The sequence below is a fragment of the Lytechinus pictus genome, chromosome 5 (assembly GCF_037042905.1).
Source record: "Lytechinus pictus isolate F3 Inbred chromosome 5, Lp3.0, whole genome shotgun sequence".
In the NCBI taxonomy this organism is placed as follows: Eukaryota; Metazoa; Echinodermata; class Echinoidea; order Temnopleuroida; family Toxopneustidae; genus Lytechinus; species Lytechinus pictus.
In genome coordinates, this window is record NC_087249.1 from 51,004,094 (window position 1) to 51,027,685 (window position 23,592).

Below are 23,592 nucleotides of genomic sequence, written 5' to 3' on the forward strand. Positions count from 1 at the left end.
CATTTCCGTAACTGATATGATGTGCATATAGCTGTTTTGTCATGAAAGTACGCGAAACTTTAAACTCTCATAACTTTATTACATTACATCCGATTTTCGATGAAAGTTTCACTGTTTTGCTTGTTAGATTTTTATTTCTTAATCAACTTTTTTGATGGGGTTAACGTACCCTTTCATAAAGTGAATAAGGTATGCATCGAATGTTGAAAATACCAGCGACAGGTAATTAAAGGAGAGGTGACCCGAAATTTGCTCCGGGCTTAATTTCGTCTGAGATATATAGGTTTAGGATTAGGGTTGCAATAGGGTTTTATGTTAGGTTTAGGATAGGATGTTAAATCCAGTAAATATAGGGTTAAAGTTGGTCATTCCATTAATGTGAGAAATTTGCAGCGGAGGAATTGTCACCGGAGCAAATGTCATGGAGCCAAACGGGAAATCCAATAAATTAGAACACCCCCTCAAGTGTATAGGCCTCCCATGGGTTACGTTATCATCACAACAGGATTTCCAAGCTATACCCCGAACCACTAGGCCAAGATGCAACCACACTCAATTTTACTTTCGATCCAGGATTTACCGAAAGGGGGGGGGGCACTTTACAAATTAATGACAAGCAAAAAAGTACTCAAAACTGTGGGCATGCAACCCCTCCCCTGCATCCGCGTCTGTCATTTATGTCCTTCCTTAATACTGAAAGTATATACTAGTCTTGATTTAAGATACCTTCAGTACTCTGAACGGCAACATCTTTTTCCCCCTTTTCGCCTTTGTTTTTTCTTCGAATAAGTTGCGCTTGTGACACCAAAATCATGAAAATTGATATCAGTTTCTGCACTCGTTTCAATCACCAACACAGAGTGAAGTTCTCAAAGATCAATCAACCCAATAATGGCAAAGCGTTCATATCAAAATTCAAACAAACCTCCAATCGGTCTTAAGTGCAAATTACATCATTTTATTTATACTAAGCTTACTCGTAAATCCACATACCAAATATGTAGGCTATTATATACATATCAAATATCCCAAGATTAAAAATGAGGTAAAATGAGAAATATATATGTATATGTGTTACCATAACAATGGTGCAGCAAGCATGCAGAATGAACTATCAATACAAGTAAATAGGAATGACGATATAAAAGGCATGAATTATAAAGAGTATTTACTCAATATGAGCTTTTAAATTCAAGGACGGTAAATTTACTGGAAATAATAGAATCATGTTTATGCCTTAAGCACAGACGGCTCTGGAAAATGTTAAAATTTTTGAAACGCTGGGCACAGAAGAAAAAAAATTGACAGTGAAAAAACAGGTTAACACTCAAAATCTGCAATCATGTTTTATGTACAAATAGTTTATGATTTTATCCCAATTTAAAGTGATAAAAAATAAATGTATTAAAAATGAAAAAAAAAGGTATTTTCTCCATTCTCAATTAACAATTATAATTCTCTTTTGTTCGTATGCACATACACGCCCATTATTAGGGTGTTCCATATATTTTAAACACAAAATATTTAGTCATATATGTACAGATATAATGAACCATGTAGTAGGGTTCATGAAGATGAAAGTGCCAATCAATTCCCACATATTCGTGCGGTAACTACAATGTCAAGTGTTTAATAAAGGTTTAACATCTGGGTCGGTGAGTCGGGTGCGGATCAAGAATGTCAGATTTTGGGGCACAGGATTTTATTTCTTGGGGGTGTCAAGGGGGAAAATTCATCACTTCAGAAAATAAATCACCTTTTTCTTTCAATTTTGTAAAACAATTTTCAAGAAATAAGTTTTCACTTAAAAAAAAACTGAGGGCCAGTTTCATCATTACTGCTTAGGGGGCACATTAGGGTAGCAACCGTTACCCCCCCCCCCCCCCCCCCTCTCTCTCTCTCTGCTGGAACCGCCCCTGTCCCGAGTTTACATGCCTAGGTACCTCGATTTATACATAAGTGCTTCTTAATGATTTAGGTTTCATGACTGCATAGACTAGAACAATAGGACACAACTTTTGCATTCATAACAATAGTGGACAATTAATAGATATTTGACATTTCAACAAAATACACTTTGCATAATTCACAATTTTAGCCTGTCACAAATTAACACATGTTTCAATCATTACTTCACATAATTTCCAATAACAATGAGAACAAACACATAATCATAACTGAAAGAATTTGGGGGTAGTTAAGACTTGAAATTACCGTATTGTACTATCACATCTGGGGAGCATTTCATGAAAGGACTTGTCGGACGTTTTATCCGACAAGTCACATTTTATCCGACAGTTACCATAGTAACAGTACCTCTCAGCCAATCAACATCAGAGAAAGATGTCAGATCTGACAACTTGTCGGATGAAAATGTTGATGAAACACTCCCCAGGTGGGTGTTTCATATAGAGCTGTTTGTAAGATACGAATTACTTTACGCACGACTGGTGATCCTTTCTTGTGCCATGTGATATCCCTATGTAATTGAGTTATGACCTAAGAACATGTTCCAGTCGTGCGTAAAGTCGTTCGTAACTTTACGAACAGCTTTATGAAACACCCACCAGGTTATCGCGTCGGGTCGGGCAATCACGTATATCCAAATAGTTTAGAAGAGGGCCCCCTAAATTCCCGAAACGTCTGGTCTGGTTTACCCGATCATTCGAGAAAAGGGCACTTTATATTCCCGAAAAGACGGGACCATTTTATCCAATACCACAACTTTAGACCAGAGGAATATCTTAAACCCTAGTTCAGAATACGGGTCATGGGCCCGGGGTCATGGGGTCAAGTTGGGCTCAATGTTGTAAGTTGCTTTATGTTTAGCTCAACGTCTGGTCGTCAAACCAAGATGGTATGATTCTCAAGTTCTGTGAGGACTTTGAAAAAGGTGGCACCTTCAGATATCGAGAGGTTCCAGAAACATGACCAACGACTTTGTATACTACTTAGGACGGCTAAAGAGTTAGACTACCCGCGAACATCGCTGTGAATAACATACAAGACAATAAAATTTCCCACATTTCGTCGCAAAGATATTGGCGGTTTTGTAGTAAGATATTATAATGACTTTTCTGAGTTTCAGAACTAATGTTGTGTCTTCCGTTACTGTACCATGTATGCGGGAATCTATGATGGCTCTGAAGTATGGTCGATCACACACATGACACACGACTTCAGTCGTGAAGTTCGCGATTTTCGTTGCAAACTTTGCGACTTTAAAATCGCGAATTTCACGACTGAAATTGCAAAGTTTGCAGCGACAATCGCGAACTTCGCGACTAACAAAATGTAAAATTTGCAACGAAAATTGCAAAGGTTGCAAATTTAGTCATGAAATTCCTAACTCTCGTTGCAAACTTTGCGATTTTATACTTTTTCGACTGGAATTGCACAGTTTGCCATAACTTACAATTGCAAACGTTGCAACGAAAATTGCAAAGTCGCGAACTTTTGTCGTGTGTGATCGACCGTACTTCAGAGCCACCATATGAATATCTTTACTTTGTTGGGTAGGACTGGTTTTGTTGCTGTTGGGCTGGGTCTTGCTGGGAGTAACCTGGTGCCGGATCCGCTGGTTGGCCGGGCATCTGGCCCGCTGGAGGGTAACCCCCTTGCTGCTGAGGCGGTAGCTGAGGGTACCCTTGTTGTGGTGGAGGGTACCCCTGCTGCGGTGGCGGGTATGCCTGCTGTCCGGGAGCGGCGGTGACGACTGTGGTGTTGCCTGCATATGTGGTGGTGGTGACTACCCCTGCTTGTACCCCTCCCGGTTGTATCACCACGACCCGCTGGACATTTGAAGAATTAAATAAATAGGTATTTGATTATTTCTCAGAGTGGGAAAGGGAAAAGGAGAGGGGGGGGAATACTGAATGGAGACGAAGAAGGGTAGAGGGTGGTGGAGATAGCATCAGGTTTATTTATCTTCCATACACGTCAGGGATGAAATTTCAAGCAGAACGTGTTCAAAGACTGTTTTTTTAGGTTACTTTGTTCAGCATTTTTGGATATTTTTTTCTCTTTCTCTCTCTTTCCAAAATGTGTAAGTTCCATATTTATTCAAAATATTCGAACGGTATCTGGGCATCATGTAATTGATGTAGAGTTTTGTTAAAACTATAGCTTTTCATGAAAAAGCTGTATTTGAAGAAAAAAAAACTGGTGTGTATGTGTGTACCCAGCACCCATCCCACCCACTTGATTGTTCTCTCTCTCCCCCTCTCCTTTCTTTGTTCTCCGTTTGTCTCACTCTTTCTCTCCTCTCTCTTTCATCTCTTTCATTCATCTTCCCCCCCCCCCCCTCTCTCACACACACCATCACACATACAAAAATTAAAAAGCGGGAAACCCCCTATCAGAAAACTATATTATGAAGGAGAGATTTACCGATGCTCGAGCGGCTTGGATGTCTGCCACCTTGCCACGTCCTTCATGCAGTTCTTGGTACTGTGAGATAACACACAGCAAGCAGACAATCTAAGAACAAAAAAAAATGTTCCTTTATACGTCTTTCCAATTTGTACTTTTACGATCTATAAATGAAATTAAAAGCATTGAACAGTATTCTGACATGAATGAAGTCAGGTTTTACTTAGACCATGGTCTAACTCTGTGCTAAAATTATGGGAAGCCAAAAATGTCAAAACCTTGTTATTATGTGCTCCTTTATCATTATGTAATGGGAGAGAAAACTGATAAAAGCTTTCATCCCCAGACACATTTGAATGATTCGAGTGGCAGATAGCTGGTAAATTGAACCTGCACTATTAGAAATGTATGTTACAACTAGCTATCCATACTTAGACCACGACTAAGTTAGTCTGCTGTGCAAACCCTTCACTCGAGGTAAGGGTCTGAATGTGCAGACTACTCATTCTTGTGTACTGAAGGCCCTCTGAAATAGCAAGTTTGTATGTGCTAGTCTTTGCGTGGAGACACACTTGTTGGTCAAAGTTTCAATCAGGGTCTGTGCCTGCAGACTAGTGTTCCAAATTTTCTACTTTTTGTAAAAACTCGTTGGCCCTTATTCTGAATTCGGGTTTAGGTTAAAGGGGTACTCCGAGGTTAAAAAATATACATCTGGAAAAAAAATTGTATAAAATCTGATAGGAAAAAAGGACGTTATTGAATTTAAAAGAAAACAGTTAACCACGCAAACCGTCATGAATATGCAATAGGTGGGCTGATGATGTCATGCCCCACTTTCTGTTTTTCTTATGTTATTGCATGATATCATATGCGACCAAGAAGTGTGATGTCACACTTGTACAACTCCCATTTCTACTTTATGGCATGCAGATTTTACTTAAAATTTTACTTTTACCAAGTCCATCCGTAGATTAGATGTTCTTTTCATTGGAGGACATGACATTGTAATAGAAGTTTTCCCAACATAATCACGTAAAACGAGTTTGTACTATCAATCATCTGGAACGAGCAAAGATAGATGTTGAAGGTTTTATTTTCAGTGAACAAGAGGGGTGTACAAGTGTGGCATCACAGATCTTGGTTACATTGTCAATGAAAGGGTCTCCACAGCACTAATCATCTCTGAATTCAAATGTACATAACTCTCCTCTGTTCTCACTGCTTATCAATTTTTTTTCTAATTTTATGTATCCTATCATTTGTCGAGGGAACGAGTTATATAAAGTCGAAGAAACAAGTTAGTATGTCGTGGAAATGAGTTATAAGTAGAAGGGAAAAATTGGTATATCGAGGGAACGAGTTATAAGTCGAAGGAACAAGTTAGTATGTCGTGGGAATGAGTTATAAGTCGGGGAACAAGTAAGTCATGAAAATGTTGTATAGGTCGGGGAACAAGTTAGTATGTCGTGAGAACGAATTTAAAGTTGGGGAATGAGTAAGTCGTGGGAATGGGTTATAAGTCGAAAGAACAAGTTAGTATGTCGTGGGAATGGGTTATAAGTCGGGGAACAAGTAAGTAAGTCGTGGGAATGGGTTATAAGTCGGGGAACAAGTAAGTATGTCGAGGAATGGGTTATAAGTCGAAGGAACAAGTTAGTATGTCGAGGGAATGAGTTATAAGTCGGGGAACAAGTAAGTCGCAAAAGCGATTTAGAGGGGGAACAAGTTAGTATGTCGTGAGAACGAGTTATAAGTCAGGGAACAAGTAAGTCGTGGGAATGAGTTTTTAAGTCGAGGGAACAAGTTAGTAAGTCATGGGAATGAATTTTAATTCGAGGGAACAAGTTAGTAAGTCATGGGAATGAGTTATAAGTCGGGGAACAAGTAAGTCGTGAAAACGATTTATAGGTCGGAGAACAAGTAAGTAAGTCGTGAGAGCGAGTTTTAATTAGGGGAACAGGTTATTATGTCGAGGGAACGAGTTATAAGTTTGTTTGTTTTTTATTTTATTTGTCGTTTTATGTTAACAGGGTAGCCTTTTCAGTTACAAGAACTGCTCGAGCAAGGGGCCCTGTTGAGGGAACAAGTAATGGGAATAAGCTATAGGTCGGGGAACAAGTTAGCATGTCGTGGGAATGGGTTATAAGTCGGGGGAATAAGTTAGAATGTCGTGGGAATGAGTTATGAAAAAAACAGAAGACATGTAGCCTCAGAGGCTCTGTTAACAAATATGATATTCTAAAAATGATTTCAATCGATGTCAGTATAATGATTATGAATGATTAATTGACATTAGAAGGAATTCATTGACCATGTTGACATAAGTTTTTATTGACACTAGAAAGAAAGTATTCCTTGAAACCGTGGTAATTATGCTGCACTACTGTAGAGCGATAAGAGACTTATCAGCTTATGGTAAAGTAAGTGTTAAGCGCTATAATAAGCAAGGGTAATTATCATCATCATTATTATTGCTAATATATGAAAACCACGGAACTTACGTTCATAGACAGGAATCCGAGCCAGACAACGAAGTCGATGATGAGAAGGATGGCAAAGAATCCCTGGAATATTAAAAAGGGTGAAATATTGATTAATGGAAAGAATCAATATATGAAAAATTGTAATCTAAATGGGTATTTATATATTACATTCTAAGCTGTCTGCATGTTGTGTTTCTCCCGCATTTGTTGATGATTACAACTATAATATCAATCGTTATGATTATCATAATGATAATAATAATAATAAAGCAACCACTTTAGTTAGGAAACTGCTCTACCAGCGGGCCCTGCATAACATAATATGATATTTTCACCCTTCTCCCATGCACCTAAATGCTGAGCGCCCAGCAAGAATGCAGACGGTCCCTTTGATAAGTCTTTGGCCAGGGATTGAACCCACGACCTCCCGTTCACGGGGTAAACGCTCTTCCACTGAGCCACCATGTCCGGCATCATGCTTATAATAATAATTTACGTATTAATCATAATGATAATAAGAGTAATCAACACAATAAAAAGTATAATTATCATTACTACTTAAAACTAACTGTAAGGGGATCTGTTTTCCCCTCTCCCATTTCTCTAATTCCCCCTAACGTAGATTCGGTTCCTCTTAACGTCATCACCAGCCCTCTGTTTGACGATATAAACATAATTGTCTCCCTAATGTCGAATGAAACTTACATTGCCGTTCTTTGCAGCTTTTATAGAGTTTCCCTTTATCAATATTGTACTTTTATCGCTGGTCATAGTCTTAACTCGTACCCCCCCCTCCCCTTTTGCATTTTGTATAGGAATGTGGTATTACCAGTACAGCGAGCCAGATGATCCAGCTAATTAGTTGAAAGAAGAGAAGTAGTCCGAGGAGAATTATGTAGGGTAGTAGCAGTACCTTATTATCCTGCGTAAAATGAAATAAAAATAAAAGTATGAGAATGTTCCTGTTCGTTAGAAAAATACATCAGAAGCTTGGTTCATTTTTTTATTCATATTTTTCATTTTTTATATTCTTTTATTCATTTTCATATTTATCATTTCTATTTATCATTCGACTAGTTTTATTATTTCTATTACTAATTTAATTATTATTTTAATTTACTTATCTATCTATTCTTAGGGAGCAATATGTGACCAAAAATGCGGTTCTCGTCTACAAAAACGGTCGTCCATGCAGGTAACATGGTCGAACTTTGCATCCTCTGAAATCTGATCCAAAAAGGAAGAGTGACAATCCCCCAGGCCTCTCCCTCTTTTACATAAAAATTTAAAAAATACAAACTCCACTTAAAATAAGTAACCAAAATGCGATTATGACATGATTGCTTTATAACATATACTTCCTTCTACATTTTGTACGTGCAGCATCTTCATAACAAAATGGAAAACTTGAAATTATCATTAAGCTTTTTTTCTCTCAGTCCAGGATGGAAAGAAAATGTATTATTTATTTTGTTTTTTCTTATATCTTTTTCCAGCAATTCATTTCAGTTTTACATTTTAAATTTTCTGTTTCTGGGATTACACGTTATGTCCTGAACCATTTTCAACCACCGCCACCCCCCCCCCCTCCCATTTGATTTCAACCATATTTATTCAAATGTTTTTTTATCATTTAATACAGCGATTTTCGTTGCCTAGGAAACAGAATGTCTTGCAAGCAGAAATTAAGAAGTATCAAAAATTCACATTTAAAAGTGTGTGTGTGTGTGTGTGTGTGTGTGTGTGTGTGTGTGTGTGTGTGAGGGTGTGTGTGTGTGTGAGGGTGGGTGTGTGTGTGTACCATTGTTTTGGGTGGGTGGGGGGTATGGGTGGTAAAGATGTAGTTTCTCATATAAGCCCCAGTACACTGCCATCTCAAGACATACACCATGTCCATGCTCGTACGCAAAAAGCACCTGAAATGCTGATTATCAAGGCTGGAGTGAAAAGTTTATAAAAAAAATTGCAAATATCAGGAAAATGTGTTTTATTTTTAACCCTATCATGAAAAGTAAATGTTCGAGTCAATAATTACGGTAGGAAAAACATGACAAAAATACGCGATTATAGGGTACTCTGAGATATCAAAGTATGAATTACCTGTTAATTGAACGAACACAATGTCTAACTCCTAATGATAGTGACCCCCCCCCCCCCTTCCCCAGGGTGATATACCTTCAGAATATGCAACGGAGCATTCCTTGTATAGCCATGCATAATTTCACAATCATTTGATGAGTACTAGTACTAATTATCACGTAGGTTAGCAGGTAGGTTTCATCAAGCCTGAAAGTGACCATCCTAATTTTGCAATTACGTAAATAGTACTCGTCACTTACAAATGAGAAAGTAGTCAACCATTATTAATTGTAAACTTTCAATAAATAAACGACAATAATTAACGCCTTAATTTGGCAGTTGGCGACCCCCACCCCTCTCCGCTACGCTAGAGCAAAGTATTAAGCATTCAAAACGACAAAAACAAATTGTGTTGAAAATCATATAATAAACGAAAATAATAGATGTGTTTTTTTTATCACAATTTACCTTGGTAACTCCGATCAGGAGAAGTATGCAGGCGACGAAGAGGAGAGAGAGGATAAGAAAATTGATGATGTATCCGGCGTAGATGGCGCCATAATTTAATCCAAATGGGTTGAAAGCTGTTGGGAAGATCAAAAGAGTCAATAGTAAACTTACACATTACACATTTATAACATGTATTGGAGATAATGAGAGGACGAGAGCAAATCGGAGATTAGACCGGAGAAATGTGCATTTTGAATATTGCAGTTTCTGTCATATTATTATGGTTATGAAAAAAAAATATTTAAACCCACCTCACATCCCATGGTTTCTCAGTCCGGGGTGAAAATATCACGATACAATAAACATGCTGAAAAGGCCTAAAACATTGACAAAAATCAATTTAACTTCAAGTGAGCTTAAAAATGTAAACCGGATAATACCATTTGAAATCAAACTTTATCATAACCATCTATATAAAAAAAAATGGATAGAGCTCGTGTGTGCTACCACACACACAATCTTGGAGCTACAGAAAAAGTACTCGATGGCACAATGACAGTATATAACAACATGCACACGCAAGAGAATAAAGTGTGGAAATTTGTGCACGCTTGAACTTTTGGAGTACTTTTAAGTGTTTCCGGTGTCTTGGAAAGAGTCTTTTTCTTTTATATTGATGATAACCGTGGTAAGAATGTAACTGAAATAAAAAAAAATTTAAAAAAATACATTAATTTGTCAATGCCGGCCCGTGCCCCCCTTTTGAGAGGCACAATTAAAATTCGTAATGTAAAATGGCGTTAAAAGAGAAGTGTACCCCCCCCCCCCTTGAAAGTGAAGATTTTTTTTTTCTTTGAATGTCCTTTTTTGGTTGAAAACCTTTTTTTTTTTTTTTTTTGCTTGTCAAATTTTTCCTTGTGAAAAGTCCTGGATCCGCCCCTGTTTTAATGCCATATGATACATACAAAGATTACTCGACACATAGACCCAAACATTATACAAATCAACAAACAAAGATAAGAGAAATTCAGATAAAGGCAGGAAGGGGAATATCATTTTAAGTATGGCTATTAAAATAATGTACGAATTGAAACAGGAACAAAAGAATTTACGAAGCCTGAGGTTCTGCCGAGAAGTGATCGGTAGTCTGGCGGTGACGCGACATTTGCTCTGGCGACAATTTTTCCGGGCTTAATTTTTTCTACGATATATATATATATATAGGGTATGGGTTGCAATATGATATTATGGTAGGTTAAGGGTTAGGTTTAGGCGAGGGTACCGAGGATTGAAGTTGGTCATTCGATTAGTGTCAGTGGAATTTAGAGCGGAGCAATTGTCGCCGGAGGAAATGTCATGGAACTATTATGGTAATTGAGGTGGTATTAAGGGTTGAAATAACAAAATAAACATACATAGTCTGAATGTGAATGAGTAATTTACCTTGGATTAGCCTGATACTAAGATACTGTTTTATCCACCATCCAAGGTACACAACGGTGTATATCTAACAAAGAAATTAATGAAAAATATTACTTATTATTGTAGGAAAATATCAAATACAATTATACTTGATTGCATAGCGCTTGACACTTACGTTAACAGAAGTCTCTAACCGCTCTACAATGATGCAGCATTATTACCCTGGTTTGGACATAACTCCTACCAGGTACCCATTCACCTCACCTGGGTTGAGTGCAGCACAATGCGGATAAATTTATTGCTGAATGAAAACAGGCCATGACTTGGATCGAACCCATGTCCCTCAGATTGAATGACGAGAGTCATAACCACTAGACCATTATACTTGTTGTGAATATAGACCCCCCATGGCAAAAATAAGTAAAATAAAATAAAATACAACACAATAAGTGGGTCTCCTTTGATTTTTATTCCTCATTTGCAGACAGCGTGCACAGTTTGTAGAGGTGCTGAGGTGTAGAGGTTTCGTGGCTCAGTGATAAGTCTCCGGACTTTGAACCACAAGGTCTGGGGTTCAAAACCCACCGCAGACCTCGCGTCCTTTGGTAAGGCGTTTATCTACATTTGCCACTCTCCACCCAGGCGTTGTAAAAGGAATTCCTTGAATGCTCGAGCGCCCGATCAGGATAGTCGTGCTAATCCCGGGATAATAGTGTGCATGCAGCGCCTAGAAACATTTGTATAATTATCATAATTATTTAAGCGAAACCTCCCAAAGTTTTGGCCGTGTATAATTGGTAAGACTACGTGTTCGAGAGAGCAGAATGATGCATTTCGGGATATCCAACGAAATCGATGAGTTCAGGGCGCAAGATTGAAGCTATACTGAAATTTCATGCAGGGGCAGTAATTTACTTATTCTTTAAGGAATGTCTTCCTGCAATGGACCCAAGCTTACTAAAGTGGAATGTTGAATTAAGTCACATTTTTAGATGTTTCCATGACATGAGACCACTTTGATCCGTATTACGCCAGTTATCTGATGGCTACCACAAACTCATTAATCATAAAGATAGACCTCTCCCTTTATGAAATCCATAGATGATTTTTTTTTTACAAATTGTGTTTAGCATGTTTTGTGATACCGAATAAAGATTTCTTCCATTTCTTGGAATTGATCGGGATTTTTCACTTTTATAGCCGGAGAGCATGGAGATAGATCCAAGATATTGAATCCTTTTCGTACAACCTTTTTTTTAATAGCACAATCGAATTCCAGTTAATGAAAAATAGCATTTTGTATATAAATAAAGCTTCGATTGAGTCAATACTATCATATGAGCTTACATATTTCAAATTGACATTCTATATTGTATATATGGTTTTCGTTCACAGATGTATTCTTGTTGGGTTTTTTTTTTCTTCACTTTCATGACTGTGATACACGCCTTTAATCAGTTAATTTCCGTTTTATTTAATTTGTACGATGAACCACTCTACATGTCCATGGAAACGTATAGTTGCACTCAACTCAATGCCATGAAGCAATTACAGAGCATCCAAATGCTCTGTCTTTCGCGTCGATTATAGCTTTCTAATTACAGTATTATGATTATTATCGATGAAGGTGACGGAGTAGGTGCACTCTTCCGATACTAAGTAGATGGGGTCGTCCAACGAGGCCAACGATTACGTTGGGCTACAACTATTAATTTCTGCTTAGCCTAATTTTATAAGCCCTGCTCCTGGACCTACACAGATAAAACAAATGGCGATAGTGGTCTTGTGGTTACGACTCTTGTCTTTCAATCGGGGGGACGTGGGTTCGAATCCAAGCCATGGCGTGTTTCCGAAGAAATTTACCCACATCGTGCTGCACTCGACCCAGGTGAGGTGAATGGGTACCCAGTAGAAGAAATTTCTCGAATGCTCGAGCGCCCGATCAAGGTAGCCTTACTAAAGCCGGGATAATAATAACATCATGTTAAGCAGGGCCAGCTGGGAGAACATTTTTTTCAGAACTGAAGTGGCTCTCCTGAGTAAAATATGGCATTATTATTATTTTCTCACTAGAAACTGTGACAAAACACCTTATCTTGGGGGTTGTGCTCCATTATGTATTCAATTTTTTTTTTTTAACTTTCGGAGGAGGCTTAAAGGGAGCATCACGCCATTGCCACGTTAAAGAACCTGCTTCTTTGTTAAAAAAGAGTAGGGAACATTTAACATTTACTCTCCTCCATTATTAATCCACAGATCAAAATTGAAAAACCAATCCTACCACTTAACGTAACATTACAGATTGATATTCAGACACTTATATGAAACATTGGTGTCATTTAACCTCAATTATTCTACTGAAAAAACCCAACAGTGTCCCACAGTGTGTGCCACATTGTGTTCACAGTGTGTAAAGTTAAGTTTACATGAAATAAGTAATTATAGACCTATATCGATTCTCCCTAGTATATCTAAAATCATTGAAAAGATTATTTACAAGAGGCTATACAAGTTTTTGGATACACATAATTTATTAAATTCAAATCAATATGGTTTCAGAAAAAGTCATTCAACTGACCTTGCGCTGATTAGATTATATGATAAAATAACAGATTCTATAGCCAATAAAGAATATGTAATAGGGGTATTTATGGATCTATCAAAGGCCTTTGATACCATTGACCACCAAATTTTACTTCAAAAACTTTACTCTTATGGAATTCGTGGTGTTGCTCTTTCATGGTTTCAAAGCTATTTAACCAATAGAAAACAATATGTTGTATTAAATGATGTTTCTTCAACTTTTCTACCAATCCGATGCGGTGTCCCACAAGGATCGATATTAGGCCCATTACTTTTTTTATTATATATCAATGACTTAACTAATACAACTTCTCTTCTATCGTTTATATTATTTGCAGATGATACTAACATATTTTACTCACATTACAACCTTAACACTCTAGTTGACACACTAAATAATGAGTTACTGAAATTATCATTATGGTTTAAATGTAATAAATTGTCTCTCAATATCAACAAAACTAATTTCATGTATTTTAAACACATACAATCTCATATAAATGACGTACATTACAACATATTTATAGATAATGTTCCTCTTGATAGAAAGCATCAAACGAAGTTTTTGGGTGTCGTCATTGACGAAAATTTAAATTGGAACGAACATATACGCCATATAATAACTTCTATTTCTAGGAATGTTGGTATACTATATAAATTAAAGAAATGTATTCCTTGCAAAACACTTGCGTTGCTTTATAATTCATTGATTTTACCGTATATAACGTATAGCAATTTAGTATGGGCCACAACAAACAAAACAAAAATAAATTCTATTCACTTATTGCAAAAGAAAGCGCTTCGCATTTGTACCGGTTCACAATATTTATCTCACTCCAAACCATTATTTTACCAATTAAAAACTCTGACAGTATTTGACATTAATACACTACAAAGTTTATTGTTCATTTTCAAGTATTTAAATGGGATGCTACCAAATTCATTTCAAAATTTTTATACTTTGAATAAAACCATTCATGATTACCCCACCCGTAATTCCTCTAATTTACATTTAGTCAATCCAAAACTACGTATTGCCCAGAGATCCGTAAGACATCATGGTCCTGATCTTTGGAATCCTCTCCCAGACTCAATTAAATCCTCTTGCTCCCTACACTCATTCAAAGCTAAAGTTAAGGTCATGTTACTATCGGAATATGTAAAATAAACTTTCTTGTGTCATAATCATGTTCTAATATTCCGTTTCCATCATCATTAACATTATTTCCACCACCACCGTCACCACTATCATCATCATCATCATCATCATCTTCATCATCTTCATTTGTCATTATCATTATTATTATTATTTTTTTTTTTTTTTACTTGATTATATATATTATAGCAAGTTTTGGCTTGTTAGATTTTGTTTTTCTCTTTTTATATTATACTTAATTGATACTTTAATAATTTGTTATTGTCCATTCTGCTCATAATATGATTATATGGTTAAAATATGTTTCGGTTTGTCATAATTTTCAAGCATTTTTTTGCTTACTATGGCAATCCATCTTCTGCTATTAATTTTATGCTAAATGATTTATACCTGATTTATTGTCAATGTATGTTTGTTACATTTATGTTATATTATATTGTTATGTAGAAGAAAAATAAATTCAAATCAAATCAAATTTACAGAAATGGGATGAACTGAAGGTGAATAGAGAGTTGAATGTGAACAGGTAGGATGTGTCAAATGTGGTGCGAGTGTGAATCCTGGTGTGAATGTTGATGATTGTGGGGTTTTTTTACTAGTTCTTTTCAATTTCCCCTTCTCTTGTATCAATCTGATTTGCAGGGTTTTTTTTTCCTTTCTGTATCCTATTTAGCGAAAATTAAACATTCATATGCATATTTGTATATTTTATGTTTGTTTACGTATGTGCATGAGCGTGTGGGTGTTTGGGTGGTGTGTGTATGTGTGTATAATTATGTAAAGGTGTGTTGAAGCTTGATGTAAAATGGGATGAGGGATGCAATGATAATATGTTGATTATTGTTTTCCTGCAAATCATTCCATCATTCAATGTTAATTATTATTAAAATACATAAAAGATTTGGGGCTCAGTTTAGTTTGTTTGTTGTTGTTTTTTAGATATAAAAGTATATTTTAAGGCATTTCATTCTATCCTTATTTGCTTCAGTTTTTGGTAAATATTTTTGCATATTCTTGTTGATATAAAATGAAGATTTGTATTTTTTGTTTGGTATTTATATTGGGTTTATGTAAATAATTTGAATGAAATCCTTAATAAAAACACCCACACTGTCGAGGTGTCCACAGTGTGAAAATATATTCACACCGTTAAATTTGAGCATTTTAACAGTACGATGAATAGCATTTTCACTTAGTCCACCATGTAAACACACTGGGGTTACACTGTGAGACTCTGCGGTTCTTTTCCAGAAGGATATCAAATTCGTTCGTGGCCGATATGGATTATCATAACAACATGAACAACTCTCCAATGCATGGCCCTAATACGAGGTTATTATTTGTTTGTTTGTTTATACCTGCATAGCAACGATTGGTCAGTTTATGGCCGTTCCCATGGACGCACCAAAGCGACAGCGATATTATTCTTTTCACGAGGCATGGGAGCATAATTAACACAGCTAGAGCATCAAGGTCGAAATATGAATTATATCATTATATTATCATTATAGTTTATTCATAACAGAAAATAGTCCTTGCAATCAATCTCCCAGAGAGATAATATTTCCACATAAAGAGGATGTAAACTTTGCCTTATACTTGAAGATGGATAGTACATGAAATAAGAATAAATTTACTTTTTTCTCCCTCTCACCCTCCCTCCTCATGCCCTGTATTTGTCTTTTTTTCTCTCTCTCTTTCTCGCTCTCCCCCATCCCCTCTGTCTTTATCTCTATATTTATCTTGGCTGCTTCATAAATTGCGATCGAGAAGGTTGAATATATTATGTTCATCTTGCTTTCGTCAGCCAATGTGTTTATAAATAAAGATATAGTAAAAAAAAAATCGCGAGAGTGAAAATTTGAAAAGGTATGATGCCCACACCAAATTTCCTTGGTACATTGAAAATATCTAATGAGCCTCGTTATTATTTAATTTTACTTTGAGTCATCTGAAAAAAAAAATTCTGCATGAAGCTCATCGTACTTGGAACTCATGTCATTTCAAATCTAAATAATCAAAATTTATCATATTCCATCCATTGGTTTAACCTACATGTAGTTGTGCAACGGAAATGTGGATGCTGTCCAGACACACCCTCAAGGGTTTTATCATGGAGCTATAGCTCTATGGTTTTATACAGCATTTTAATTTCCATTTTAATGACGTTATTTAATCTATTGTAAAAATGTATTTTGAATATAACTGGTGTGTCGTCTCAGTTGGAAGATCGCCCGTCTCACAACTGGGAGGTCGGGAAATAAAAGTAAAAGAAAGTAATTGCGGCAATTACATGAGCAAACTTTTAAAATCAATGTTAATTACCACCATATTATCATAGATCTAGGTTTGGGACATTGAAATCAACCAATCTTTGTGAAATCATGAAAGCTTAACTGAAAACTGATCATTCTGATGATAACTAACACAAAAATGCATACATGGTACAGGGTATTAATATTGCTTGGAAAAATACCCGACATTAATTTTATGGAATTCCATGCTAATTTTGCTGATTTCTCAGCAATTACACAGTTTTTCCCAGAGCCATTTGACACATATTTTGTATTTATACTTACAAACAATTGGGGGTCAGTTTATTGGATTCTGTTCTAACACATTTTGAGATCGATACCACAACTGGAGCCCGTTTCATACTGAGAGTTACAACTGTTGTAACTTTTCCATTATGGCAACTACCATGGCAACAGGGCTCAGCAGCCAATCAAAATCAAGATTACCATGGTAGTTGCCATTGTTTATTTCCAATTCGTCCAATTGCCAACTCGTATACTATCATTTGGTCTACCATCAGTTCGTCCACTCACCGCATGGTCTACTTTCATAACAAGTTGGTCCAATAGCCATTTAGTCCATATACCATTTGTTCTAATTGGACTAAGTGTTAAATTGTGCAAAATGAAAGAAAATTAAATGGATATTAGACCAACTGGTTATGAGACAAAATGGTCATAGACGAAATGGTGATTAGACGAGGTGATGATTGGACCAAATGGTTTATGGATCAAATGGTTGTTAGACGAAATGTTGATGGACGGAATGGCACTAGACTAAATTAGATTAGACCATGTGTTGAGTGGACGGGTTGACAGTAGACGAATAAGCAATTTACAGTTGCCCTAATGGCAAAGTTACAACAGTTGTAACTCTTTATGAAACGGAGTATTTCTATTTCGAACAAGTTGAAATGGATTTTCATTTTCGTTATCATATCTATACCAGTTGATGTCACTATATTTATATTAAATTGAATTGAACTTCGAAGCACCAAGTGGTGACGAAACAAGTACCATAATGTTTTATTAATCAACTGTAGCCACTTCGATTATGAAATTGCTTTACTCCTGCACGCGGAAACTGTGGTACCTGCATGCTTTGGTATTACCCCGCCATAGATCGGACCTATTACCTCCCATTTATAATGCAGGCGTTGAACCACGGAGCCACCATCACTGACGTTAATCCCGGGGAATGGGAAGATATATCCCGATATTATAACTCCCTCCCCATACATACACCCACACACACACATTATGCCAAAGCGGATATATTATGTGTGGGTTTTTTTCCGAGAAACACCTTTTAGCTTGTGGCCTATGGCCCACAAGCTAAGCTTCTTAGTAGGTCACCACGTTTTATTCCCATCTTGTCTCATGGGTGTTTGTTCCATAAAAAGTAGTGCATGTATTACGTATATTATTGTGTAATTATTTACTTTTTTTCTTTGCTATTTACTTGTATCGCAATGATTTACTGTTGATGTTGTTTAATATCGGAATCGAAACGAAATAAAGATTCATTCATTCATTCAAGTCCTAAAAAAAGAAGGTCCAGGGCGTCGATCCTGGGGGCTGGAGGTGACCGACCCTATGAAAATATTGGGGACAAACATACCGATTTGCCCCCCCCCCTCAATAATTTTGAAACTTGAAAATTATATGGAAAGCATGTTGGATTGGGGGATATATCCCCCACACACACACACTTTTCGAAGGGGTGGCATTTACAATCATCCCCGACTTTTCTAGACAGAAACGATAATTGAATATTAAACAAATATAATAAATGATAAATACTAATGTTGATGCCTGGATTCATCTTTAAACACAGTCACAATAGCAACTCATTTTGGGATGCTATCGTACCCCACATAAAAAAAACATTTGAGAATGTATACCCTTTTTGTATCGTCTGCACCGTATTTTCATTATAAAGGGTGGATATGTGGCCTTTTCCTAAAGCGTATCACTTTACAACTTTTCACCATTTATGATTCAAGATGTTAATGTTCCTAGACTGAAAGAGTTAAGTGTGATGGATGCAAAATTAAACTCTTTTAAATTCTCAATGCGTATAGGTGCATTAAATTAGAGAAGGCAACACACATGGAAAAAAAATGATAACCCATGTAAATATATGATATATGGCAAATGATTTTTATGTGCTTGATATAAGAAACATTAAATGATCTCTTAACTTCTTTACCCAGTAAATCTCTAAGCAGGTTATAGCTTTGCACCTTTAGCAATTTTACAAATTTCTACAGGTGCAACTTTGCACCTCCTTGGTCCGAAAGGTGTGATTTGTTCACCATTAAAGACCTTAAGGCATGTAAGGTGCACAATACCAGAAAAATGCAAAGTTGCACCTTTACATGCGGATGCTCCCAAAGTGGATTGGGGCGACACCTTTTGATGATGGAAAGTCGATTTTTTTTTTCTTGCAGTGTACCTAAAAATTGTTGAATTTTCTTTATTTTGATAATGGTAATTACATTTTATGACAATGTTTATGGTAAGGATCAAATCGTGATCCAAACTGTTTATTTATGTTTGTTATTGTATAAACCCCCTCTGAAATCATTCCTTAAATAATCAAGTGACGAAAAGCAAGGGGTCTCGAATGAAATACGACTATAAACGAAAATATATCATTAGAATATGCTTGAAGCAAATGAAATAGGCCTATTTTCTCATTAAAATCACCAATAAAAAGAATTAATCTTTAATAATCAATTGTCGAGAAGCAAGGGTTCTCGAATGAAATGTTGGATTGTAAGAATGTAATCATGACTGAAGTGTGTTAATGTAAACATTATGATAAATGAATTAATAAATAGATAAGCAAAAAAATTAAATAAAAAGTTTTCTCACCATTGAAAATATCCCACATGCTATTGAACCAGACCGTGTATTATCGAAACAGCAACATCGTCGCATGACCGCCATCTCTCCTACCAAAATTTGGAGCAATATAGGTAGCGAGAAATTACTCACTCCACGAATTAATCCCGGCTTCGTCCTTATAAAAAATGTTGTTAATTTGTAATGCTGTAGGATTAAATGTTGTAATTACGAGTAGAACGTTTCGGTGTCTCGCTCATTAAACAAAAAAAAAGAAAAGAAGACAGTTTTTCAAGATAATCCGTAGATGAATCAGAAATTTATATTCTGTTTTTGACGTACGGAAAACACCAGAGTGACTTTGAATTGGAGTTGAAGAAAACCTTGCTATCTGGTTACCTAGGGAACGAGCGACGCTCTTTCCAGAGTGAACACCAGTGAGCAATGGCATAATACCGGTATATATCATAAAGAGAGTTCAATAGAACGTTAGAATTATTTAAGCGTTAACGGGTCTGCAATAAATGAAAGTGCAATAGTCATTAATATTCACCTTGCCTAGATACAATGGAGTTAAAGAAATATAATTTATTGAAGTGTCTCGAAACACCATACAGACGATAAAATAAACCGTGACGCCATTCGTCAATCTTCAATTTATTCAAATCTGGGGGGTAGATCATAACAAAGTCTGTCTGGTATTTGAGTATTCTATGTAAGGGGGTTTGGGGGTGCAACCCCATCCAACAATGTTCTATTAAAATCTAATAATTATTTCAACAATAACCACCCCACCTCATGCTAAATAATTGCGTTGGATATCGTATTGAAAGAGGAATCTATTTCCTCGTAGGTTGAAGTCCAAGTTCGAAGGAATGATTTTCAGACATTGTTGACACCTCTTTTCTCAGAGAACTCTTTTTACTTTCATAGTTGCGAGTCAGCATAATTCTACCCCTTTTGGCATCTAGCATCATGCAACATGATACAAGGTATCCTTTGATACACTTCGGCATAATTCTAGCATGATTTTACTTTTTTTAACTCTTTTTTTAAATGACTTTTCAGTCAATATTTTTGGGGGGTTCGGTTGAAAAGAGACACCGGGAAATATTCCGGACTTTTTGGGGGATGACAATTATGTTTTTTTTTAAGAGAACTTTTTTATCAATTGTCAAAAAAGCCAACGATAAGAACACCCCCCTCCCTTAGTGAAATCCTGGACCCACTATGTTCCCTATTTGCTTACCAAAAATGATCAGACTGTTTTTACGTTTTTCTCTCTGATCCAAGAATATCTTGTCAATTGACATTTGTTTTGATATTCATTTACTCTCAACTCATTCTCATCTCATCACACTCATCTTTGTATTTATTTATGTAATTGATTTTGTATTTATGTATTTCTGATTACTATGTTGAAAAATGGATATAGAAATTAAATAAACCAAGATTTTGCTGGGAGGTGCTGCGTGTGTTATTTTCCATAGGCAGCACCCCTGGAATTCCGGTAGGTGTGGCAAAATTGATAAATATAACAAAAATTACCTTTATTTTGTAGTGAAAGTGTGTCTTTTTGTTTTTGTTTTTTTGCTTGTCAAAATTATCAGGACCAAACTGATATTTATTCTGTAGTGAAACTTTTTTTATCAAATTAACAGCAGCACCCCCTGTAAAAAAAAAATCGTTCCCAGGCCCTGAATCTCATTCTTCGATTACCAGTGATACAATCAGTCGTCATTTTCCCAGTACTTTAATAATACAAATGTCCAATAAATGTAGTTCTCATGAGCAGCCTGCTTCATTTTATTTGATTTCATGACACATGCAGTTGGATGCTTCAGTTATTAAGCTAATGCTATACCTTAGCCACTACTGATAAACGTTGGGTATTTATGTTACTTTCTTGGCGTTAGTGCGGTGACACTCTGAACAAGACGCTAAAGAAAGTCTCTGTCCTCCGTGCTGCATTGTCATCTTTCTTGAGGGGCTTTGATGATGAATATTTCCGGGCATTTCAGGGAGTTGAAAGGATATTCGGTTGCTGAAGATTTGTTTCCATTAATGCGATTTCGGGATGAACGCTATGACATGCCTGAGGAGTCACAAGTGTTTGAACGACATTCTTCAGGGATCTTCTGGTCTTTGTACTTTGTTGCCAACGTGGCTTGCCCGATTTCTATGGTTGGCAGTTGTAACCACAAAGTTTCATGGACACTTCCGTTGTTTGTGGTCTTTAACATTCTTAACGGCGGCCTCTTGTGTTGGGCATGGTGAGAAGTCTCAGGAACATGAGGAACGGCTAAGGTCTGACCAATACTGTTGAAGGAGCTTTTCTTCCTAGATATTTCTTGCCGGTTTGTTGGTAGACTTTGGTGGTGAAGTTTCCATGCGTTTCATTGAGTTGCTTAATGCCTGACCAACATTATGAAATGAATGGGAGTCTCTGCTCTAAATACTTTGTAATCATCGCTACAAGGAGACTTTGGGAATGCATGTTTCATGTCTTTACAAGGAGTAGTTAGCGTTTTGGAAGAGTTTCTTATTCGTGCTTTCCTGTCATCAATTGCTTACTGCTTGACTTAAAAAGTACTAACGAAAGGGTTGGCCTTTATTTGACCACCAAGACTCTGGATGGATCATGTGGACCTTCGGTTGTTGAGGGTTAGGTAACAGTCATTCAGAGCGCTTTTGTTGTGTAGGATTCCTGACCACTCATCAAGGGGTGGTTGATAACTGACCAACATCTCTACCCTCGATGTTTCATTACTGGGAGACTTTAGATGTTGATGTCTCAATGAACTTTTAATGTTTCGTCAACATTCGTGAAGGGGTTTCTGTTCTTAATGGTTTATTAAAGTTGTTAGAGGAAGGTGGACTTTAGAGCTAGAAGTTTCCTGCCGTATTTGACCGACAGATTTGGTAGCACTTCATTCTCAATACTTTGTTGCCTTCTTTACCATGGTTACTAAATAACTTTGGATGATACACTTTCCAGACGTTTTTTTTTAAAGCACTTGATGGGAGTTCTGTGCTGTTGTTTTTTCTTCCTCTTCTTTTTAAAGGATCATTACCATGGTATGTGAAAGGCATTGCTCATGTCTTGTCTCAATATCTGGATGCCTTCGAGTTTGGTGAATGTTTTTGTGGAGGATGCTGGGACTTCGGGATCTCACACGTCAACATAGCTGTAGTTGGTTTGGTGATGAATACCAACTGCTACTGTAATGGCTCAAGGTAGTCAATGGTTCTTGCTGATGCGATGTGAACTCCGTTCAGGACTGAGGCAGAACCATCTATCTTTTACCCTGCTTCCACATAAACGACCTCTTAGTAGTCCATTCTGGGTTCCAAGCATGAGACCAGGTCTTCTTACTCCATCCTCACCGACCTCTTGCATTCAGTAGCAGGCAGTGATAGTTTCGATTTGGTGGAGGATTTCTTCCATGCTCTGTGGCCTCTCAAGTGGATCCTGCTTTGAGCAACTGTCTGCAAGCACCTGTACCTCTTTCACCTCGATCTTTTTCGCGATAGACCTGAGGAGCACCCCGAAGGAAAAGATATCGGATGCCACTGAGTATCGTTCCCCATACAGGACAACTTCAGGAGCCAAGAAATAACAACCCTTGCCAGCTCTGTATTCGGCCTTTTTCTCCTCAGAGAATCGCTTCTGGTTGGCATAGGCGATGGTGCTGACCAGTCCGAGATCGATGATGACGGCGTGCCACCGCCTGCTTCGCTTCTCCAACAGGACATTGTTTGATTTCAAGTCGTTATGAAGGAATCCTCTCTCATGGAGCTCCATGATGCCTTTGATGATGTCTTGGCAGACCTTGAACAGGTTGTTCACGTCAAGTCGTGGGTTGGGCATGAAGCGAGTGAGAGCTTGATACAGTGGGTAGGT

The 23,592-nt window shown here is 37.0% G+C and overlaps 1 protein-coding gene across 3 annotated transcripts; it reads right to left on the reverse strand.

The window, feature by feature from the left end:
- Nucleotides 1-939: 939 nt before the first annotated feature.
- LOC129261295 (uncharacterized) lies at nt 940-22,080 on the reverse strand. 3 transcript variants are annotated; one of them, XM_064099195.1, is made up of 8 exons: nt 19,719-22,080; nt 10,827-10,890; nt 9,402-9,517; nt 7,684-7,776; nt 6,873-6,935; nt 4,390-4,479; nt 3,508-3,791; nt 940-3,143 (listed from the first exon to the last, which is right to left on the reverse strand). In XM_064099195.1, exons 1-8 carry the CDS (start codon nt 19,791-19,793, stop codon nt 2,969-2,971), a joined length of 960 nt encoding a protein of 319 aa, XP_063955265.1. In that variant the 5' UTR covers nt 19,794-22,080; the 3' UTR covers nt 940-2,968. The 3 variants fall into 3 exon arrangements, with proteins under 3 accessions (XP_063955265.1, XP_063955268.1, XP_054755330.2); XM_064099198.1 differs by having other exon boundaries at nt 3,491-3,791; XM_054899355.2 differs by lacking the exon at nt 940-3,143 and having other exon boundaries at nt 3,421-3,791.
- Between the last annotated feature and the right edge of the window lie 1,512 nt (nt 22,081-23,592).